Source organism: Triticum urartu, chromosome 7A (genome assembly GCF_056163025.1).
Source record: "Triticum urartu cultivar PI428250 chromosome 7A, HENAU_Tu73, whole genome shotgun sequence".
NCBI classification, from domain to species: Eukaryota; Viridiplantae; Streptophyta; class Magnoliopsida; order Poales; family Poaceae; genus Triticum; species Triticum urartu.
Genome location: NC_141879.1, coordinates 696992297 through 697010366, shown reverse-complemented (window position 1 = coordinate 697010366; position 18070 = coordinate 696992297). Strand labels below are relative to the sequence as shown.

At 46.5% G+C, this 18070-nt stretch overlaps 1 protein-coding gene and 1 pseudogene across 2 annotated transcripts; both read left to right on the top strand.

Annotated features, from left to right (window-relative positions):
• The first annotated feature begins 13563 nt into the window (after positions 1-13563).
• LOC147961705 (uncharacterized) lies at positions 13564-14114 on the top strand (annotated as a pseudogene).
• Positions 14115-15138: 1024 nt separating this feature from the next.
• LOC125519435 (uncharacterized) lies at positions 15139-16214 on the top strand. 2 transcript variants are annotated; one of them, XM_087534133.1, is made up of 2 exons: positions 15139-15493; positions 15610-16214. In XM_087534133.1, the coding sequence occupies exons 1-2, from the start codon at positions 15139-15141 to the stop codon at positions 16212-16214; spliced, it is 960 nt and encodes a 319-aa protein (XP_087390259.1). The 2 variants fall into 2 exon arrangements, with proteins under 2 accessions (XP_087390259.1, XP_048540202.2); XM_048684245.2 differs by having other exon boundaries at positions 15139-15495; positions 15651-16214.
• The last annotated feature ends 1856 nt before the right edge of the window (positions 16215-18070 follow it).

The following is an 18070-nucleotide window of genomic DNA, read 5'->3' as shown; positions in this document are numbered from 1 at the left end:
AGATCATGCGTGCATGTGCAGTTTAAATGCAAGGTCTGCTTTTGCATTAGTCAGGAAATCTGCAGAACCTGAAACAACTTGCAGTGCTCACTCATTTAAAGGAGAAGGCCACAAGTGCTCGTACATAGGCTCCAAATGAAGGTCACTGTCTTGTCACTACGGAAACAAATGGTAAAATTATAAAATCCAAAATTAATAAGTATGTAAATAACTGAGACCTGGCATATATATGCTGCGTATTACTGCAGTACACCCGAAACAGCTATATGGAAAACAGCTAGGAAATTAAGTCTAATAAAATTCACGGGCAAGGATGTAGCTAGTGACAGTAAATTGTACCAAAGCCTACTATAAAAATATTGCACACATATAAGGTCTTCTTTGTTTCATAGGATAGGAATCATAGTTTTAAACAGCGCGCTAAGCATCTTAGAGGCGGACCTCTTCAAATGCTATAGCTGCTATAGCGCGCTATTTAAAATGTTTGTTTATTTGTTTGGACCAAAGTCTCTTAGCGCAAGACCTTTTGTAAACGCTATAGAGGGCTATTTAAAACAGTGATAGGAATAGAAAAAAAACAAAGAATAATAGATGTCATGCATCTCAATTCTTATAGGAAAAATGTCATTTGATTCACCGCTTTTGGAGTAGTGTCTACAAGATAATCGTTTCCTAACGCCTCCCAAATCTAATTAACATATTTGTGGTAGTGTGCACATATGGCCCAATATATATTTCATATTTCCTAAAAACATGACTTTAACAAAATAAAATGAGAGGAATTGTCTTGAGTACTATCTGCCATGACTAGCATACTCGGAGATAAATTATGTGGGCACAACGGATGAATATCCTATCGTTATCTGATTCTGGCTATATGATCACTATGAACCACGGTTGATGGAAACTATATATAGGCACCAACACTTGATGGGGAGCTCGAAAAAGAATAAATGTCATAACAGCTCATCAACAAGGTGGATGGCGACGAGTAATTGGTTTTTTGTACTTTTTCTTTAGGTTTGCTTGAGTTTGTACCAAACTTTTAAATCGCGGACGAAAATTGCGCGATCGCTGGCTGGAAGCCTTCCCGCGACGCGATGCCTTAAAAAACGCGATCTGTGGCTAATCACGCGATCGCTGCGCGAAACGGCGCAAAACTCATTTGCGCTCGCTGCAATTTCGCTGGGACGGGCTGAAACAGAGGCCCAACAAGAGCCAGGCCCACATTTGCCCCGATGGAGAGGACAGAGGAGCAGCTCATCCAGAAAACCTAACTCATCGCTATCCCCATTCCCTTCTCAGCTGCTGCGGCGGCTGCGCGGTTCTTCCCAGCTGCGCTCGGTGGGCCGGCGGCTGCTTCGCCGGAAGTCGGATGCACTGATGTGCGAGGCAGCAAAGCGGAGACCAGAGCACCTGGCAGGAGCCGCAACCTATACTGCTGTCGTCACGCCAACGCTGCGACCGGCGACGAAGGCCTCTGCAGGACGACGTCGATGTGTCCACACTCCATAATGATAGCTCAGTCTCACACGGTTCCAACTCGCAGTATATCTCCAGGAGGTACAGGATTGCTCTGATCCTCTCTAATCTCTATCGTTTGTTGATTCACTACAAGCAACAGAGCATGTCAGCCTATTGGTATTGCACGACTTGTAGGTTGTAGCTTAGATTTTCAACACTGCTTCCAAGAAAATCCTCTGTTTTCTGCTGAAAATCCTAAATTTCTTCAGACAAACATGCATATGTACTGTTCCCGCTAAATGGCATAGCGGCCGTAGCGTTTTGAAGAGCCAGCCGCTAAACCCTTTTGGCCGCGATCTTAAACTTTGGTTTGTACCAGCACTTTTTCGACCAAGTGAGCTTATTGTACTTGGTCAATACTAGCACTAGTACAGTTAAGGTAATTACATACACTTCAAAAAAAACTATCGCACACACAGATGTGAATCATTGTCTTGCATGGTTTGCTAGAGGTGTGTTACTGTCACACATGCTACGGATAAACATGCGCGGTAGGGTGCTAATTTTGTAAAAGCAATCATATGCGATGCACGGACTTCTTTTTAAACTCTTACCGTAGAAGAATTGCTTTACGGTATTTCAATTATATTTAAAAAAGTATATACAAAGGAAGTCCAGAATACATCATAAATCACCCAATACCAGCTCTATCAAAATTAATCATGGACTACAGATTGTTACTAATTCAGGACTGAAGCTTGTTGGCCTTGACTTGTTTAGCTCTCAGCATTGAATAATAGAGTCCTTCTTTCAAATAGGAATTCCAGCTGATAGGATGAGCAGGCACTTGCTTAAAGATCTTATCATTTCTGACCATCCATGTACTCCAGCATCCCATGACGATGATGTCTAATGCCAAATCTATAGGAAGGACTAAGAGCAACTCCAATGGAGCGATCCATTTCGTACGCCCGTGTCCGTTTGGGTCGGCGCGGACAAAAGTGGCGCCCAACGCGCCGACCCAAACGGACGCGCGTCAAATTTTCGTCCGCGGGCGACCCATTTCAGGCTCAATTTTGAGCCGGATTTGCGTCGGTGCGGACACGAGACGGACGCGCGCGCCTACTCCTCTCCCCGGGCCCGCCTGTCGGTGGCAGCCACCATCATTTCCCCTCATTTTCTCCAAAAACGCTCCCGCCTGCGTGCGCCCCCGCCCCCCGACCAGCCATGGAGGACGCCATCGACCTCGACCTCGACGCCGCCGCCGGCCTCGCCTCCCTCGCCTCGTCCGGCGCCGTCGCCCCCTCCGGGAAAGGCAAGCCTCATGCCCCGCGCAAGACCGCCGCGGCGACCAAGCCGAAGAAGGCGCTGACGCCCGAACAACGGGCAAGCGAGTCGGCCAAGAGGAAGGTACGGAGGCACGCCGCGGACGTGAGGGATGAGGCCGCTGCGCAGGCCGCCGCCGTCGCTGCCGCGCAGCAGGAGTTCACCAACGCCCGCGTCGCCGCAGCAACGAGGGAGGCGCTCTACATGCTTGGGGTAAACCCTAGCCAGCACAACCTCGTCCAAGCCACCGTTGCCGCGGCCAGCACTGGCTCGTCGGCGTTTCCTCGGATGGTGATGCCCGACTCACCCTGCGCATCGTCTTGCAACCCGGTCCCCGGCTTCCACGTCTACCCGCAGGCCTCCCGCCTCTCCGGGGAGTGCTCACCCGACGTGAGCGTGGTTGCGCCTTCCACGCCCGCGCCCACGCCCATCGACCTCAACGCCACCCCGGTGGTCGGTGGCTCGTCGTCCGGAGGCATGAGGAAACGCGTGCGACAGACGCCGGCCGGCGGTCTCCCGGACGCCCGTAACCTGTTCGAGGAAATCTCGTCCGCCGTCGACGAGGACTTCATGCAACACCTCATCTTCGAGGGTGGTGCGCCGACGCTCGCTACGATCCAGAGGAGACGCAAAGCCAGGACGGCCGCGGGGCGTTCACGCCGGCCACTGGCTATGATCCCGATCAGGCGGCCTTCATGCGTGATCAGGTCGGCATCGACCTGGACGGCTTCCCCCTCGACCACGAATTCCCGAAGGACTATGGGCTAGAGGAAGATGACGAGTGCGACATTGAAGTGGAGCCTTTGTTCGAGGACGAGCTCGCCAACCAAACCGCCGGTCCTAAGCCGAAGCGCAAGAGCAAGCGCACGAAGGCGTACACAGCTGTCGAGGACAAACTTCTTTGTGAGTGTTGGCGAGACATTGGACAAGACCCAAAGACGGGCGCCGAGCAAAAGCATTCGACCTTTTGGACTCGTGCGCACCGCGAGTTTCATGAGCGCAAGAAGTTTCCACCTTACCAATTTGTGAGCACGCGCGGGTGGGTCTCCATTTCCAAGCCGTGGAGGGTGATCCAACAAGAGTGCAACACGTTTTGTGCCACCCTTAAGAGCGTCAAGGTCCGCCCCGTGAGCGGCATCGGCGTGCAAGACATGGTATGCTAGCAAGCCGCCCTCTTTTGTGCCATCAAGATCACTTGCTCATATGCTTGCATGGAAACATTTTGTAGGCATTTCAAGCTTTGGAGGCATTCAAGGTTCAACACAATGGCAAGTGCTTCAACCTCTTCCATTGCTATCGGGTCATCAAGGACGAAGAGAAGTTCAAGGCACAATATGCCGCGCTCAAGGCACGTGGGGGGAAGGGCGCCGTGGAGGATGTTGGGGAGGGTGAGCCGGCACGGCCACGGGGGAAGACCAACTCCAAGGAGGACAAGCGAGATGCGGCCACCAACGCCTTGATCGCGAGCGTGGACGGCATGATGAATAAGAAGGACTCAAGAGAGGAGGAGCGCCGGCGTTTCAAGGCGGAGCAAATGGATGCTTTATGGAGATCCAAAGGAGGAGGCTTGATCTTGACGCCAAGAAGCAAGCCAAGATGTTCGAGCTCGAGGCGGAGAAGCAAGCCAAGATGCTAGAGATCGAGGCCGCCAACGCCAAGACAAAGGCGAAAGAAGTGGCTCTTGCAAGCATGATGACCGGTGTGGAGATCATGAAGGTGGATCTCAATGCCTTATTGTTGGGGAACGTAGTAATTTCAAAAAAATTCCTACACACACGCAAGATCATGGTGATGCATAGCAACGAGAGGGGAGAGTGTTGTCTACGTACCCTCGTAGACCGAAGTGGAAGCGTTGATGCAACGTAGAGGAAGTAGTCGTACGTCTTCCCGATCCGACCGATCCAAGTACCGTTACTCCGGCACCTCCGAGTTCTTAGCACACGTACAGCTCGATGACGCTCCCCGGGCTCCGATCCAGCAAAGCTTCGGGGATGAGTTCCGTCAGCACGACGGCGTGGTGATGATGATGATGTTCTACCGACGCAGGGCTTCGCCTAAGCACTGCAACGATATGATCGAGGTGGAATATGGTGGAAGGGGGTACCGCACACGGCTAAGGAACGATCACGAGGATCAACTTGTGTGTTCTAGGGTGCCCCCTTGCCCCCGTATATAAAGGAGGGAGGGGGAGGTGCGGCCGGCCCCAAGGGGTGCGCCTGGAGGAGTCCTACTCCCACCGGGAGTAGGACTCCCCCTCTCTTGCCTTGTTGGAGAAGGAAAGGGGGAGGGAGAAGAGGAAAGGGGGGCGCCGCCCCCCCCCCTCCTTGTCCTATTCGGACTAGGGGGAGGGGGCGCGTGGCCTTCCCTGGCCGGCCCCTCTCTTCTCCCTTATGGCCCATGTAGGCCCATTAACCCCCGGGGGGGTTCCGGTAACCCCCCGGTACTCCGGTAAAATCCCGATTTCACCAGGAATGAATCCGATGTCCAAATGTAGGCTTCCAATATATCGTTCTTTATGTCTCGGTCATTTCAAGACTCCTCGTCATGTCCGAGATCACATCCGGGACTCCGAACTAACTTCGGTACATCAAAATGCACAAACTCATAATAACTGTCATCGTAACGTTAAGCGTGCGGACCCTACGGTTCGAGAACAATGTAGACATGACCGAGACACGTCTCTGGTCAATAACCAATAGCGGGACCTGGATGCCCATATTGGCTCCTACATATTCTACGAAGATCTTTATCGGTCAGACCGCATAACAACATACGTTGTTCCCTTTGTCATCGGTATGTTACTTGCCCGAGATTCGATCGTCGGTATCCAATACGTTGTTCAATCTCGTTGCCGGCAAGTCTCTTTACTCGTTCCGTAATACATCATCTCGCAACTAACTCATTGGTTGCAATGCTTGCAAGGCTTATGTGATGTGCATTACCGAGAGGGCCCAGAGATACCTCTCCGACGATCGGAGTGACAAATCCTAATCTCGAAATACATCAACCCAACATGTACCTTTGGAGACACCTGTAGAGCACCTTTATAATCACCCAGTTACGTTGTGACGTTTGGTAGCACGCAAAGTGTTCCTCCGGCACACGGGAGTTACATAATCTCATAGTCATAGGAACATGTATAAGTCATGAAGAAAGCAATAGCAACATACTAAACGATCGGGTGCTAAGCTAATGGAATGGGTCATGTCAATCAGATCATTCAACTAATGATGTGATCCCGTTAATCAAATAACAACTCTTTTGTCTATGGTTAGAAAACATAACCATCTTTGATTAACGAGCTAGTCAAGTAGAGGCATATTAGTGACACTCTGCTTGTCTATGTATTCACACATGTATTATGTTTCCGGTTAATACAATTCTAGCACGAATAATAAACATTTATCATGATATAAGGAAATAAATAATAACTTTATTATTGCCTCTAGGGCATATTTCCTTTAGTCTCCCACTTGCACTAGAGTCAATAATCTATATTACACAGTAATGATTCTAACACCCATGGAGCCTTGGTGCTGATCATGTTTTGCTCGTGGAAGAGGCTTAGTCAATGGGTCTGCAACATTCAGATCCGTATGTATCTTGCAAATCTCTATGTCTCCCGCCTGGACTAGATCCCGGATGGAATTGAAGCGTCTCTTGATGTGCTTGGTTCTCTTGTGAAATCTGGATTCCTTTGCCAAGGCAATTGCACTAGGTATGACACCTAGATCGGATATGAACTCCTTCATGCAGACCCCTTCGTTTGCTGCTTCCGAAGCAGCTATGTATTCCGCTTCACATGTAGATCCCGCCACAACGCTTTGTTTAGAACTGCACCAACTGACAGCTCCACCGTTTAATGTAAACACGTATCTGGTTTGCGATTTAGAATCGTCCGGATCAGTGTCAAAGCTTGCATCAACGTAACCGTTTACGATGAGCTTTTGTCACCTCCATATACGAGAAACATATCCTTAGTCCTTTTCAGGTACTTCAGGATGTTCTTGACCGCTGTCCAGTGATCCACTCCTGGATTACTTTGGTACCTCCCTGCTAGACTTATAGCAAGGCACACATCAGGTCTGGTACACAGCATTGCATACATGATAGATCTTATGGCTGAAGCATAGGGAACATCTTTCATTTTCTCTCTATCTTCTACAGTGGTCGGGCATTTAGTCTGACTCAACTTCACACCTTGTAACACAGGCAAGAACCCTTTCTTTGTTTGATCCATTTTCAACTTCTTCAAAATCTTGTCAAGGTATGTGCTTTGTGAAAGTCCAATTAAGCGTCTTGATCTATCTCTATAGATCTTTACTACTAATATGTAAGCAGCTTCACCGAGGTCTTTCATTGAAAAACTCTTATTCAAGTATCCCTTTATGCTATCCAGAAATTCTATATCATTTCCAATCAGTAATATGTCGTCTACATATAATATCAGAAATGCTACAGAGCTCCCACTCACTTTCTTGTAAATACAGGCTTCTCCAAAAGTCTGTATAAAACCAAATGCTTTGATCACACTATCAAAGCGTTTATTCCAACTCCGAGAGGCTTGCACCAGTCCATAAATGGATCGCTGGAGCTTGCACACTTTGTTAGCTCCCTTTGTATCGACAAAACCTTCCGGTTGGATCATATACAACTCTTCTTCCAGAAATCCATTCAGGAATGCAGTTTTGACATCCATCTGCCAAATTTCATAATCATAAAATGCGGCAATTGCTAACATGATTCGGACAGACTTAAGCATCGCTACGGGTGAGAAGGTCTCATCGTAGTCAATCCCTTGAACTTGTCGAAAACCTTTTGCGACCAGTCGAGCTTTGTAGACAGTAACATTACCGTCAGCGTCAGTCTTCTTCTTGAAGATCCATTTATTTTCAATTGCTTGCCGACCATCGGGCAAGTCAACCAAAGTCCAGACTTTGTTCTCATACATGGATCCCATCTCAGATTTCATGGCTTCAAGCCATTTTGCGGAATCTGGGCTCACCATCGCTTCTTCATAGTTCGTAGGTTCATCATGATCTAGTAGCATGACTTCCAGAATAGTATTACCGTATCACTCTGGCGCGGATCTTACTCTGGTTGATCTACGAGGTTCATTAGTATCTTGTTCTGAAGTTTCATGATCATTATCATTAGCTTCCTCACTAATTGGTGTAGGTGTCGCAGAAACAGGTTTCTGTGATGTACTACTTTCCAATAAGGGAGCAGGTACAGTTACCTCGTCAAGTTCTACTTTCCTCCCACTCACTTCTTTCAAGAGAAACTCCTTCTCTAGAAAGGATCCATTCTTAGCAACAAATGTCTTGCCTTCGGATCTGTGATAGAAGGTGTACCCAACAGTTTCCTTTGGGTATCCTATGAAGACACATTTCTCCGATTTGGGTTCGAGCTTATCAGGTTGAAGCTTTTTCACATAAGCATCGCAGCCCCAAACTTTAAGAAACGACAACTTTGGTTTCTTATCAAACCATAGTTCATAAGGCGTCGTCTCAACGGATTTCGATGGTGCCCTATTTAACGTGAATGCGGCCGTCTCTAAAGCATAACCCCAAAACGATAGCGGTAAATCAGTAAGAGACATCATAGATCGCACCATATCTAGTAAAGTACGATTACGACGTTCGGACACACCATTACGCTGTGGTGTTCCGGGTGGCGTGAGTTGCGAAACTATTCCGCATTGTTTCAAATGTACACCAAACTCGTAACTCAAATATTCTCCTCCACGATCAGATCGTAGAAACTTTATTTTCTTGTTACGATGATTTTCAACTTCACTCTGAAATTCTTGAACTTTTCAAATGTTTCAGACTTATGTTTCATTAAGTAGATATACCCATATCTGCTTAAATCATCTGTGAAGGTGAGAAAATAACGATATCCGCCACGAGCCTCAATATTCATCGGACCACATACATCTGTATGTATGATTTCCAACAAATCTGTTGCTCTCTCCATAGAACCGGAGAACGGTGTTTTAGTCATCTTGCGTATGAGGCAGGTTCGCAAGTACCAAGTGATTCATAATCAAGTGGTTCCAACAGTCCATCAGTATGGAGTTTCTTCATGCGCTTTATACCGATATGACCTAAACGGCAGTGCCACAAATAAGTTGCACTATCATTATCAACTCTGCATCTTTTGGCTTCAACATTATGAATATGTGTGTTACTACTATCGAGATTCATAAAAATAGACCACTCTTCAAAGGTGCATGACCATACAAGATATTACTCATATAAATAGAACAACCATTATTCTCTGATTTAAATGAATAACCGTCTCGCATCAAACAAGATCCAGATATAATGTTCATGCTCAACGCTGGCACCAAATAACAATTATTTAGGTCTAATACTAATCCCGAAGGTAGATGTAGAGGTAGCGTGCCGACCGCGATCACATCGACTTTGGAACCATTTCCCATGCGCATCGTCACCTCGTCCTTTGCCAGTGTTCGCTTAATCCGTAGTCCCTGTTTCGAGTTGCAAATATTAGCAACAGAACCAGTATCAAATACCCAGGTGCTACTGCGAGCTCTAGTAAGGTACACATCAATAACATATATATCACATATACCTTTGTTCACCTTGCCATCCTTCTTATCCGCCAAATACTTGGGGCAGTTCCGCTTCCAGTGACCAGTCTGCTTGCAGTAGAAGCACTCAGTTTCAGGCTTAGGTCCAGACTTGGGTTTCTTCTCTCGAGTAGCAACTTGCTTGCCGTTCCTTTTGAAGTTCCCCTTCTTCTTCCCTTTGCCCTTTTTCTTGAAACTAGTGGTCTTGTTGACCATCAACACTTGATGCTCCTTCTTGATTTCTACCTCCGCAGCTTTTAGCATTGCGAAGAGCTCGAGAATAGTCTTATTCATCCCTTGCATATTATAGTTCATCACAAAGCTCTTGTAGCTTGGTGGCAGTGATTGGAGAATTCTGTCAATGACGCAATCATCTGGAAGATTAACTCCCAATTGAATCAAGTGATTATTATACCCAGACATTTTGAGTATATGCTCACTGACAGAACTGTTCTCCTCCATCTTGCAGCTATAGAACTTATTGGAGACTTCATATCTCTCAATCCGGGCATTTGCTTGAAATATTAACTTCAACTCCTGGAACATCTCATATGCTCCATGACGTTCAAAACGTCGTTGAAGTCCCGATTCTAAGCCGTAAAGCATGGCACACTGAACTATCGAGTAGTCATCAGCTTTGCTTTGCCAGACGTTCATAACATCTGGTGTTGCTCTAGCAGCAGGCCTGGCACCCAGCGGTGCTTCCAGGACGTAATTCTTCTGTGCAGCAATGAGGATAATCCTCAAGTTACGGACCCAGTCCGTGTAATTGCTACCATCATCTTTCAACTTTGCTTTCTCAATGAACACATTAAAATTCAACGGAACAACAGCACGGGCCATCTATCTACAATCAAACATACATAAGCAAGATACTATTAGGTACTAAGTTCATGATAAATTTAAGTTTAATTAATCAAATTACTTGAAGAACTCCCACTTAGATAGACATCCCTCTAATCCTCTAAGTGATCACGTGATCCAAATCAACTAAACCATAACCGATCATCACGTGAAATGGAGTAGTTTTCAATGGTGAACATCATTATGTTGATCATATCTACTATATGATTCACGCTCGACCTTTCGGTCTCCGTGTTCTGAGGCCATATCTGCATATGCTAGGCTCGTCAAGTTTAACCCGAGTATTCTGCGTGTGCAAAACTGGCTTGCACCCGTTGTAGATGGACGTAGAGCTTATCACACCCGATCATCACGTGGTGTCTGGGCACGATGAACTTTGGCAACGGTGCATACTCAGGGAGAACACTTCTTGATAATTAGTGAGAGATCATCTTATAATGCTACCGTCAATCAAAGCAAGATAAGATGCAAAAAAATAAACATCACATGCAATCAATATAAGTGATATGATATGGCCATCATCATCTTGTGCTTGTGATCTCCATCTCCGAAGCACTGTCATGATCACCATCGTCACCGGCGCGACACCTTGATCTCCATCGTAGCATCGTTGTCGTCTCGCCAATCTTATGCTTCTACGACTATCGCTACCGCTTAGTGATAAAGTAAAGCATTACAGGGCGATTGCATTGCATACAATAAAGCGACAACCATATGGCTCCTGCCAGTTGCCGATAACTCGGTTACAAAAAATGATCATCTCATACAATAAAACTTAGCATCATGTCTTGACCATATCACATCACAACATGCCCTGCAAAAACAAGTTAGACGTCCTCTACTTTGTTGTTTGCAAGTTTTACGTGGCTGCTACGGGCTTAAGCAAGAACCAATCTTACCTACGCATCAAAACCACAACGATAGTTTGTCAAGTTGGTGTTGTTTTAACCTTCGCAAGGACCGGGCATAGCCACACTCGGTTCAACTAAAGTTGGAGAAACTGTCACCCGCAAGCCACCTCTATGCAAAGCACGTCGGGAGAACCGGTCTCGCGTAAGCGTACGCGTAATGTTGGTCCGGGCCGCTTCGTCCAACAATACCGCCGAACCAAAGTGTGACATGCTGGTAAGCAGTATGACTTATATCGCCCACAACTCACTTGTGTTCTACTCGTGCATATAACATCAACACATAAAACCTAGGCTCTGATACCACTGTTGGGGAACGTAGTAATTTCAAAAAAATTCCTACGCACACGCAAGATCATGGTGATGCATAGCAACGAGAGGGGAGAGTGTTGTCTACGTACCCTCGTAGACCGAAGCGGAAGCGTTGATGCAACGTAGAGGAAGTAGTCGTACGTCTTCCCGATCCGACTGATCCAAGTACCGTTACTCCGGCACCTCCGAGTTCTTAGCACACGTACAGCTCGATGACGCTCCCCGGGCTCCGATCCAGCAAAGCTTCGGGGATGAGTTCCGTCAGCACGACGGCGTGGTGACGATGATGATGTTCTACCGACGCAGGGCTTCGCCTAAGCACTGCAACGATATGATCGAGGTGGAATATGGTGGAAGGGCGCACCGCACACGGCTAAGGAACGATCACGAGGATCAACTTGTGTGTTCTAGGGTGCCCCCTTGCCCCCGTATATAAAGGAGGGAGGGGGAGGTGCGGCCGGCCCCAAGGGGTGCGCCTGGAGGAGTCCTACTCCCATCGGGAGTAGGACTCCCCCTCTCTTGCCTTGTTGGAGAAGGAAAGGGGGAGGGAGAAGAGGAAAGGGGGCGCCCCCCCCCCCTTCCTTGTCCTATTCGGACTAGGGGGAGGGGGCGCGTGGCCTTCCCTGGCCGGCCCCTCTCTTCTCCCTTATGGCCCATGTAGGCCCATTAACCCCCGGGGGGTCCGGTAACCCCCCGGTACTCCGGTAAAATCCCGATTTCACCCGGAATGAATCCGATGTCCAAATGTAGGCTTCCAATATATCAATCTTTATGTCTCGATCATTTCGAGACTCGTCGTCATGTCCGTGATCACATCCGGGACTCCGAACTAACTTCGGTACATCAAAATGCATAAACTCATAATAACTGTCATCGTAACGTTAAGCGTGCGGACCCTACGGTTCGAGAACAATGTAGACATGACCGAGACACGTCTCTGGTCAATAACCAATAGCGGGACCTGGATGCCCATATTGGCTCCTACATATTCTACGAAGATCTTTATCGGTCAGACCGCATAACAACATACGTTGTTCCCTTTGTCATCGGTATGTTACTTGCCCGAGATTCGATCGTCGGTATCCAATACCTAGTTCAATCTCGTTGCCGGCAAGTCTCTTTACTCGTTCCGTAATACATCATCTCGCAACTAACTCATTGGTTGCAATGCTTGCAAGGCTTATGTGATGTGCATTACCGAGAGGGCCCAGAGATACCTCTCCGACGATCGGAGTGACAAATCCTAATCTCGAAATATGTCAACCCAACATGTACCTTTGGAGACACCTGTAGAGCACCTTTGGGTGTGTTTGGTAGCCTGCGCGGAGGGTGTATGAGACTAAAAGTTCTCTACCCAACCCACTTTCACGTGTTTGGCGGGGTGTATGGGCTTTTCTGGGCATAGCCCGTCTGATGCAAAAAAGGCCCCGAGCTATGCTCACTGGAGCACCCACATACATGCGAGCTGGGCTCAGCGTGGCTCTTGGACCCTAGCAAAATTCTCCTCCCGACCCACTACGCTCGCCCCACCCCTCTCGCTGACCTAGCCGCCACCCCTCGCCCCCATCTGGCATCTCTCTCCCGCGAGGCCGCGAACCATGGCGACTGGCGCCTGATCTTCATCCCCGCCGGCCCCCTGTTCTTCCACCTCGCCGCCGTAACCGCCGCCCCGGTCTACCTCGCCACCGCGCCGGTCTACCTCGCCACCGCGCCGGTCTACCTCGCCACCGCCCTGGTCTTCAAATCGCGGCCGCCGCACGTGGATCTCGCCGCCGCCAGGCCTAGCCAACCGTCGCCGCCAGAGAGGTAGCTTCCTCACCCCTTCCTTCCTGCCTCGTTCCCCTCCGCCCTCCTCACCCCTTCCTTCCTACCTTGGGCTCACAGGTTGTAGCCGCTGCTTCTGACCAGAAACTGCTCCTCTGTTCCCTTATGATTATCATGTATAAGTGGTCAAAATTATTATAGTAGATGTATAACTTATGATTGTTGTACCTATTATGCTCATATTTTAGTTTGTTCATTGCTTGTCATGCTGGATGAATTGGCAAAAAATCTGTTGTGCTAAGTATCAATTTGTTTGTATTGTGATAGATGGATGAATTGGCAAGAAAATGAAGGCAATTAATTGTGAGAGGAGCCGGTCTAGTGGCTGGATTGTATGCATACAAGATGATCATGTTTAGAAGAGCTAGGCAACAAACCGCAAGGATAACCGTGGGCAGCATGGTCGATCGTGCCATATCTAGAGAGTCCAATTTGAGATATATTTATCACTCTAGTGACATAAATTGTTCAAATCAATTAAGAATGAGAAAAGCTCCTTTTTCCGTTTGTGTGCTATATTTAGAGAGAGAAATCTGTTGTTGGATAGCATCCATACTTCTATCGAGGAACAAGTAGCCATGTTTCTTCTAGTAGTTGGCCATAACCAAAGGTATAGGACACTTCAACCGATCTTTAGAAGATCTACCGAAGTCATTAGTAGGTATTTTAAGGCAGTGCTTTATGCTATTGGGGAGTTGAGAGATGAGATGATTCGGCCTCCCTCCAAACATTGTCATCATAAAATACAAGAAAGCACTCGCTTCAATCCATATTTCAAGGTAATTATTTTTGCAAACAAATACAAACAATCAATGTGACTTATGAATAACAATCATTTGCCTTTTTTAATTAGGATTGTGTTGGAGCAATTGATGGGACTCATGTACTTGCTAGAGTCCCAAAAAGTATCTCAGTTGCCTTTAGGGGTAGAAAGGTGGGGACTACCCAAAATGTCATGGCTGCGGTAGACTTTGATCTAAAGTTTACCTATGTACTTGCGGGTTGGGAGGGATCAGCTCATGATGCCCTTATACTTGCAAATGCATTGGAGAGGGAAGATGGGTTGAAAGTTCCTACAGGTAATAAATTAGGGCCTACTACCTAAATATATTAATATTTCTACCCATAGCTAATAGTTGCTATTTCATAGGAAAATTCTTCCTTGTTGATGCGGGGTATGCTGTGAGGCCGGGTTTTCTTCCACCATACCGTGGCACGAGGTACCACTTGAAAGAGTATGGACGAGGGAACCATCCTCAAAATGCTAAAGAGTTGTTCAACTTAAGACACTCTTCTTTGAGGACAACGGTTGAAAGGGCTTTTTCCGCATACAAAAACAGTTGGAAGTTTGTCTACAATAAGCCGTTCCATGGTTACAAGACCCAAGTAAAAGTAGTGCTAGCTTGTGCAATTCTTCACAATTGGGTACTTCAATATGGTGAGGATGAGTATTTCCCACCTGAGGAGACATGGGATCCAGAACCCAATGATGAAGATCACAATGATATTGTCCATGACAATATTTCTTGGGCTCATAAGAGAGATGAATTTGCAAATCATATGTGGGCGAATAGAGGGCTAGCAAACATTTGATGTATCATGTGTCTTGGTGTTGTAAAACTATTGATGTACTGTTTATGTGCTGAAACATGATTTTGATGGGCTGAAGTATGCTTATTTATGTGCTGAAATGTGTTTTTGTGTGCTGGAATTCATTTTTATGAGCTGAAATATGATTGTAAGCTGCTGAAATATGCTTTTTATGTGCTGAAACGTGTTTTTGTGTGTTGGACTTCATGTTTTTGAGCTGAAATATTAACTTCTGGATTGTCTATGTTGTAGATGGATGATGAGGTGCAGGAGGTTTCAAGTGTTGGTGCTCTTCCCAAGAAGGGCCCCAAGGTCATGAACTGGACTCCTCCTATGTCGGCGTTGATGTTGAAAGGCCTTTCAGAGGTGGCGGCAAGAGGTGCCAAGACTGACAAAGGATTCAAAGAGGTTGAAAAATTGAAAGTTGCAAAGCGTATATCTTCTTTCGTTGGTTATGACGTGTCTATTACGCAAGTGCACAATCATATTCGCAAGTGGAGGAATAGGTGGACAAGGCTTGTCTATTTGAAGGCTTTAAGTGGGGCACTTTGGGATGATGACAAGAAGATGGTAGTGCTAGAAGAACAACACTATTTGGGCCACACTCAGGTATGCATGTCCATGTACCAGCCTTTTTTGAATGCTGAAATGAGTTATCTTAGTGCTCAAAGAGTGTTAAAATGATATAGTTTTGCCAAAAATAATGATGTTTCATAGCTGAAATGATGTCTCGGTTAATTATTTTTGTTCAAATGGTGTTGCAGGATCATCCAGCAGATGCTGAATTGCTCAATTCTCCACTCGAGAACTACGACTATATGGAACTTGGCTTTGCTAATAAGCATGCCACTGGGAAATATGCAATGGGCCCCGGTGTGCCCCTAGGAATGCCTATTGTTGTGGAAGACAAGGATAAACCGAATGTCATGGAGGGGGAAGGAACAACAGATGAGGTATTGCAACATCTTCCTGGATCTAACTTTGTACTTCCTACTGCTAGTGCCACTCAGGACCCTTCTCCTACTTCAAATAAGAAGAGAAAGAGGGCATCTGGCTTGACAGAGGAGGACTCAATCCAGTGTAGCAACATGACTGATGCTATGCGTGAGATTGCAAGTGCTATCAACAACACTTGCCATGCTGAAACACACCCTGACTTGTACAAGGCTGTCATGGACCTTCTTGTGTTTGATCAAGATGAGCGCTTGGCTGTTTTAGATTATCTCACAGAACATAAGGCAAAAGGCCTTAACTTTGTGAAGATGGATGATGAAGTTCGAAAAGCATCGTTCAAGCGAATCTTGAAAGCCAATCCCAGTCTTCTTTGAGTTGTTGTTAGTTGGTGCTTGATGAGACTATCCCTTTTGTAATGCCTATTATAAGGTGGACTTCAAATGAGACTATGTAATATGAATCTAGTGATGCACTGGTACGAATTATGGTTATTATTCTGATGTAATATGAATCTAGTGATGCACTGCTTCAAATCAAGGTTATCATGTGTTATGTTAATTGTTGATTATTTTATTTGTATTATCATTGTTCAAATTATGTTGGCATGGTAACATTTTATTGCTCTAATTGTTCCATGGTTGTCGAAATGTTGTTTCAATATTTGTCTTGGCGGCAAAAAAATCATTCATGCAACATACCTCAGATACAGGCTACCAAACACAGTCTCTGTGCAACATGTCTCGTCTGATGCAGCCTACCAAACACAGTCTCAGCTCAGCATGCATCAGTACATACATTGCTACCAAACAACTGCAGTTGCATGTACTGAGCATGTCTAGACTAAGCATGTCTCAAATGAGAACAACTATGCTAGGGTGGGAACAGCTACCAAACACACCCTTTATAATCACCCAGTTACGTTGTGACGTTTGGTAGCACACAAAGTGTTCCTCCGGCACACGGGAGTTACATAATCTCATAGTCATAGGAACATGTATAAGTAATGAAGAAAGCAATAGCAACATACTAAACGATCGGGTGCTAAGCTAAGGGAATGGGTCATGTCAATCAGATCATTCAACTAATGATGTGATCCCGCTAATCAAGTAACAACTCTTTTGTCTATGGTTAGGAAACGTAACCATCTTTGATTAACGAGCTAGTCAAGTAGAGGCATAATAGTGACACTCTGTTTGTCTATGTATTCACACATGTATTATGTTTCCGGTTAATACAATTCTAGCATGAATAATAAACATTTATCATGATATAAGGAAATAAATAATAACTTTATTATTGCCTCTAGGGCATATTTCCTTCACTTATCGCCAAGGAAGAGCCGTGGTTCGAGAAGATGCAGGCCGACATGCTCAAGTTCGACGACGAGTGATCTATGGCGTCGAGGGGCCATCTTTTTGTGTGCCGGCAGGTGGGCCGGCATGACTACGGGAGCCTCGATGGCGTGGTCGAACTCAAGTCCCACCATTTTTTGTGTGCTGACATGTGTGCCAGCATGAACTATGGTGTTTTCTGAAGCCGGCATTGTATGCCGGCGCTGGCATGAGACATGGCCGCTGGCATGATTGGCCGCGGGCCTCTTTTATTTAAAAGTTGAATGCGGACATGAAATGGGTCGGCGCGTTGGACGCATTGCCGATCCTAATGCAAAACTGGGAGGACGGCAGGCGGGCGGCCGACCCAAACAGACAAAAAACGGATAAATGCGACGTCCGTTTGGGTCGCCCCATTGGAGTTGCTCTAAGCTGGCCAGGAAAATTTCATCATAACTTGAGAGTCCTCTTTTCTTATTGGGGGCGATGGTATTCCAACAGTGCATGGCAAAACTGCAGTCCCAGAATAAATGCATGGATATCTCTTCCGTGTGCTCATTGCACAGCACGGACCTATCACAAACAGGAAGCAAGAAACAAAATAATTTACGCAGCGGCCAATGTCCCAGACATTTCGTTGTCAAGAATATGTGTGTGCGTCTTGTGTTTACCTCTCCCAGAGCTCCCGTGTCTCCAACTTTGAAGACCCATTTTTTTCTGGTGCTGGGGACCATGGCACGGGAGCCAGCTCACTGATTATGTTTGTTATTATTATTATTTTCATCATCATGCGCTTGAGACTTTGGAAGATCTTGTGAGCATCTCGTATCATACTTGCCCATCTTGTATCCATGCACGCAACGACAACACACAATGATACTACACGTAGTAAACACACA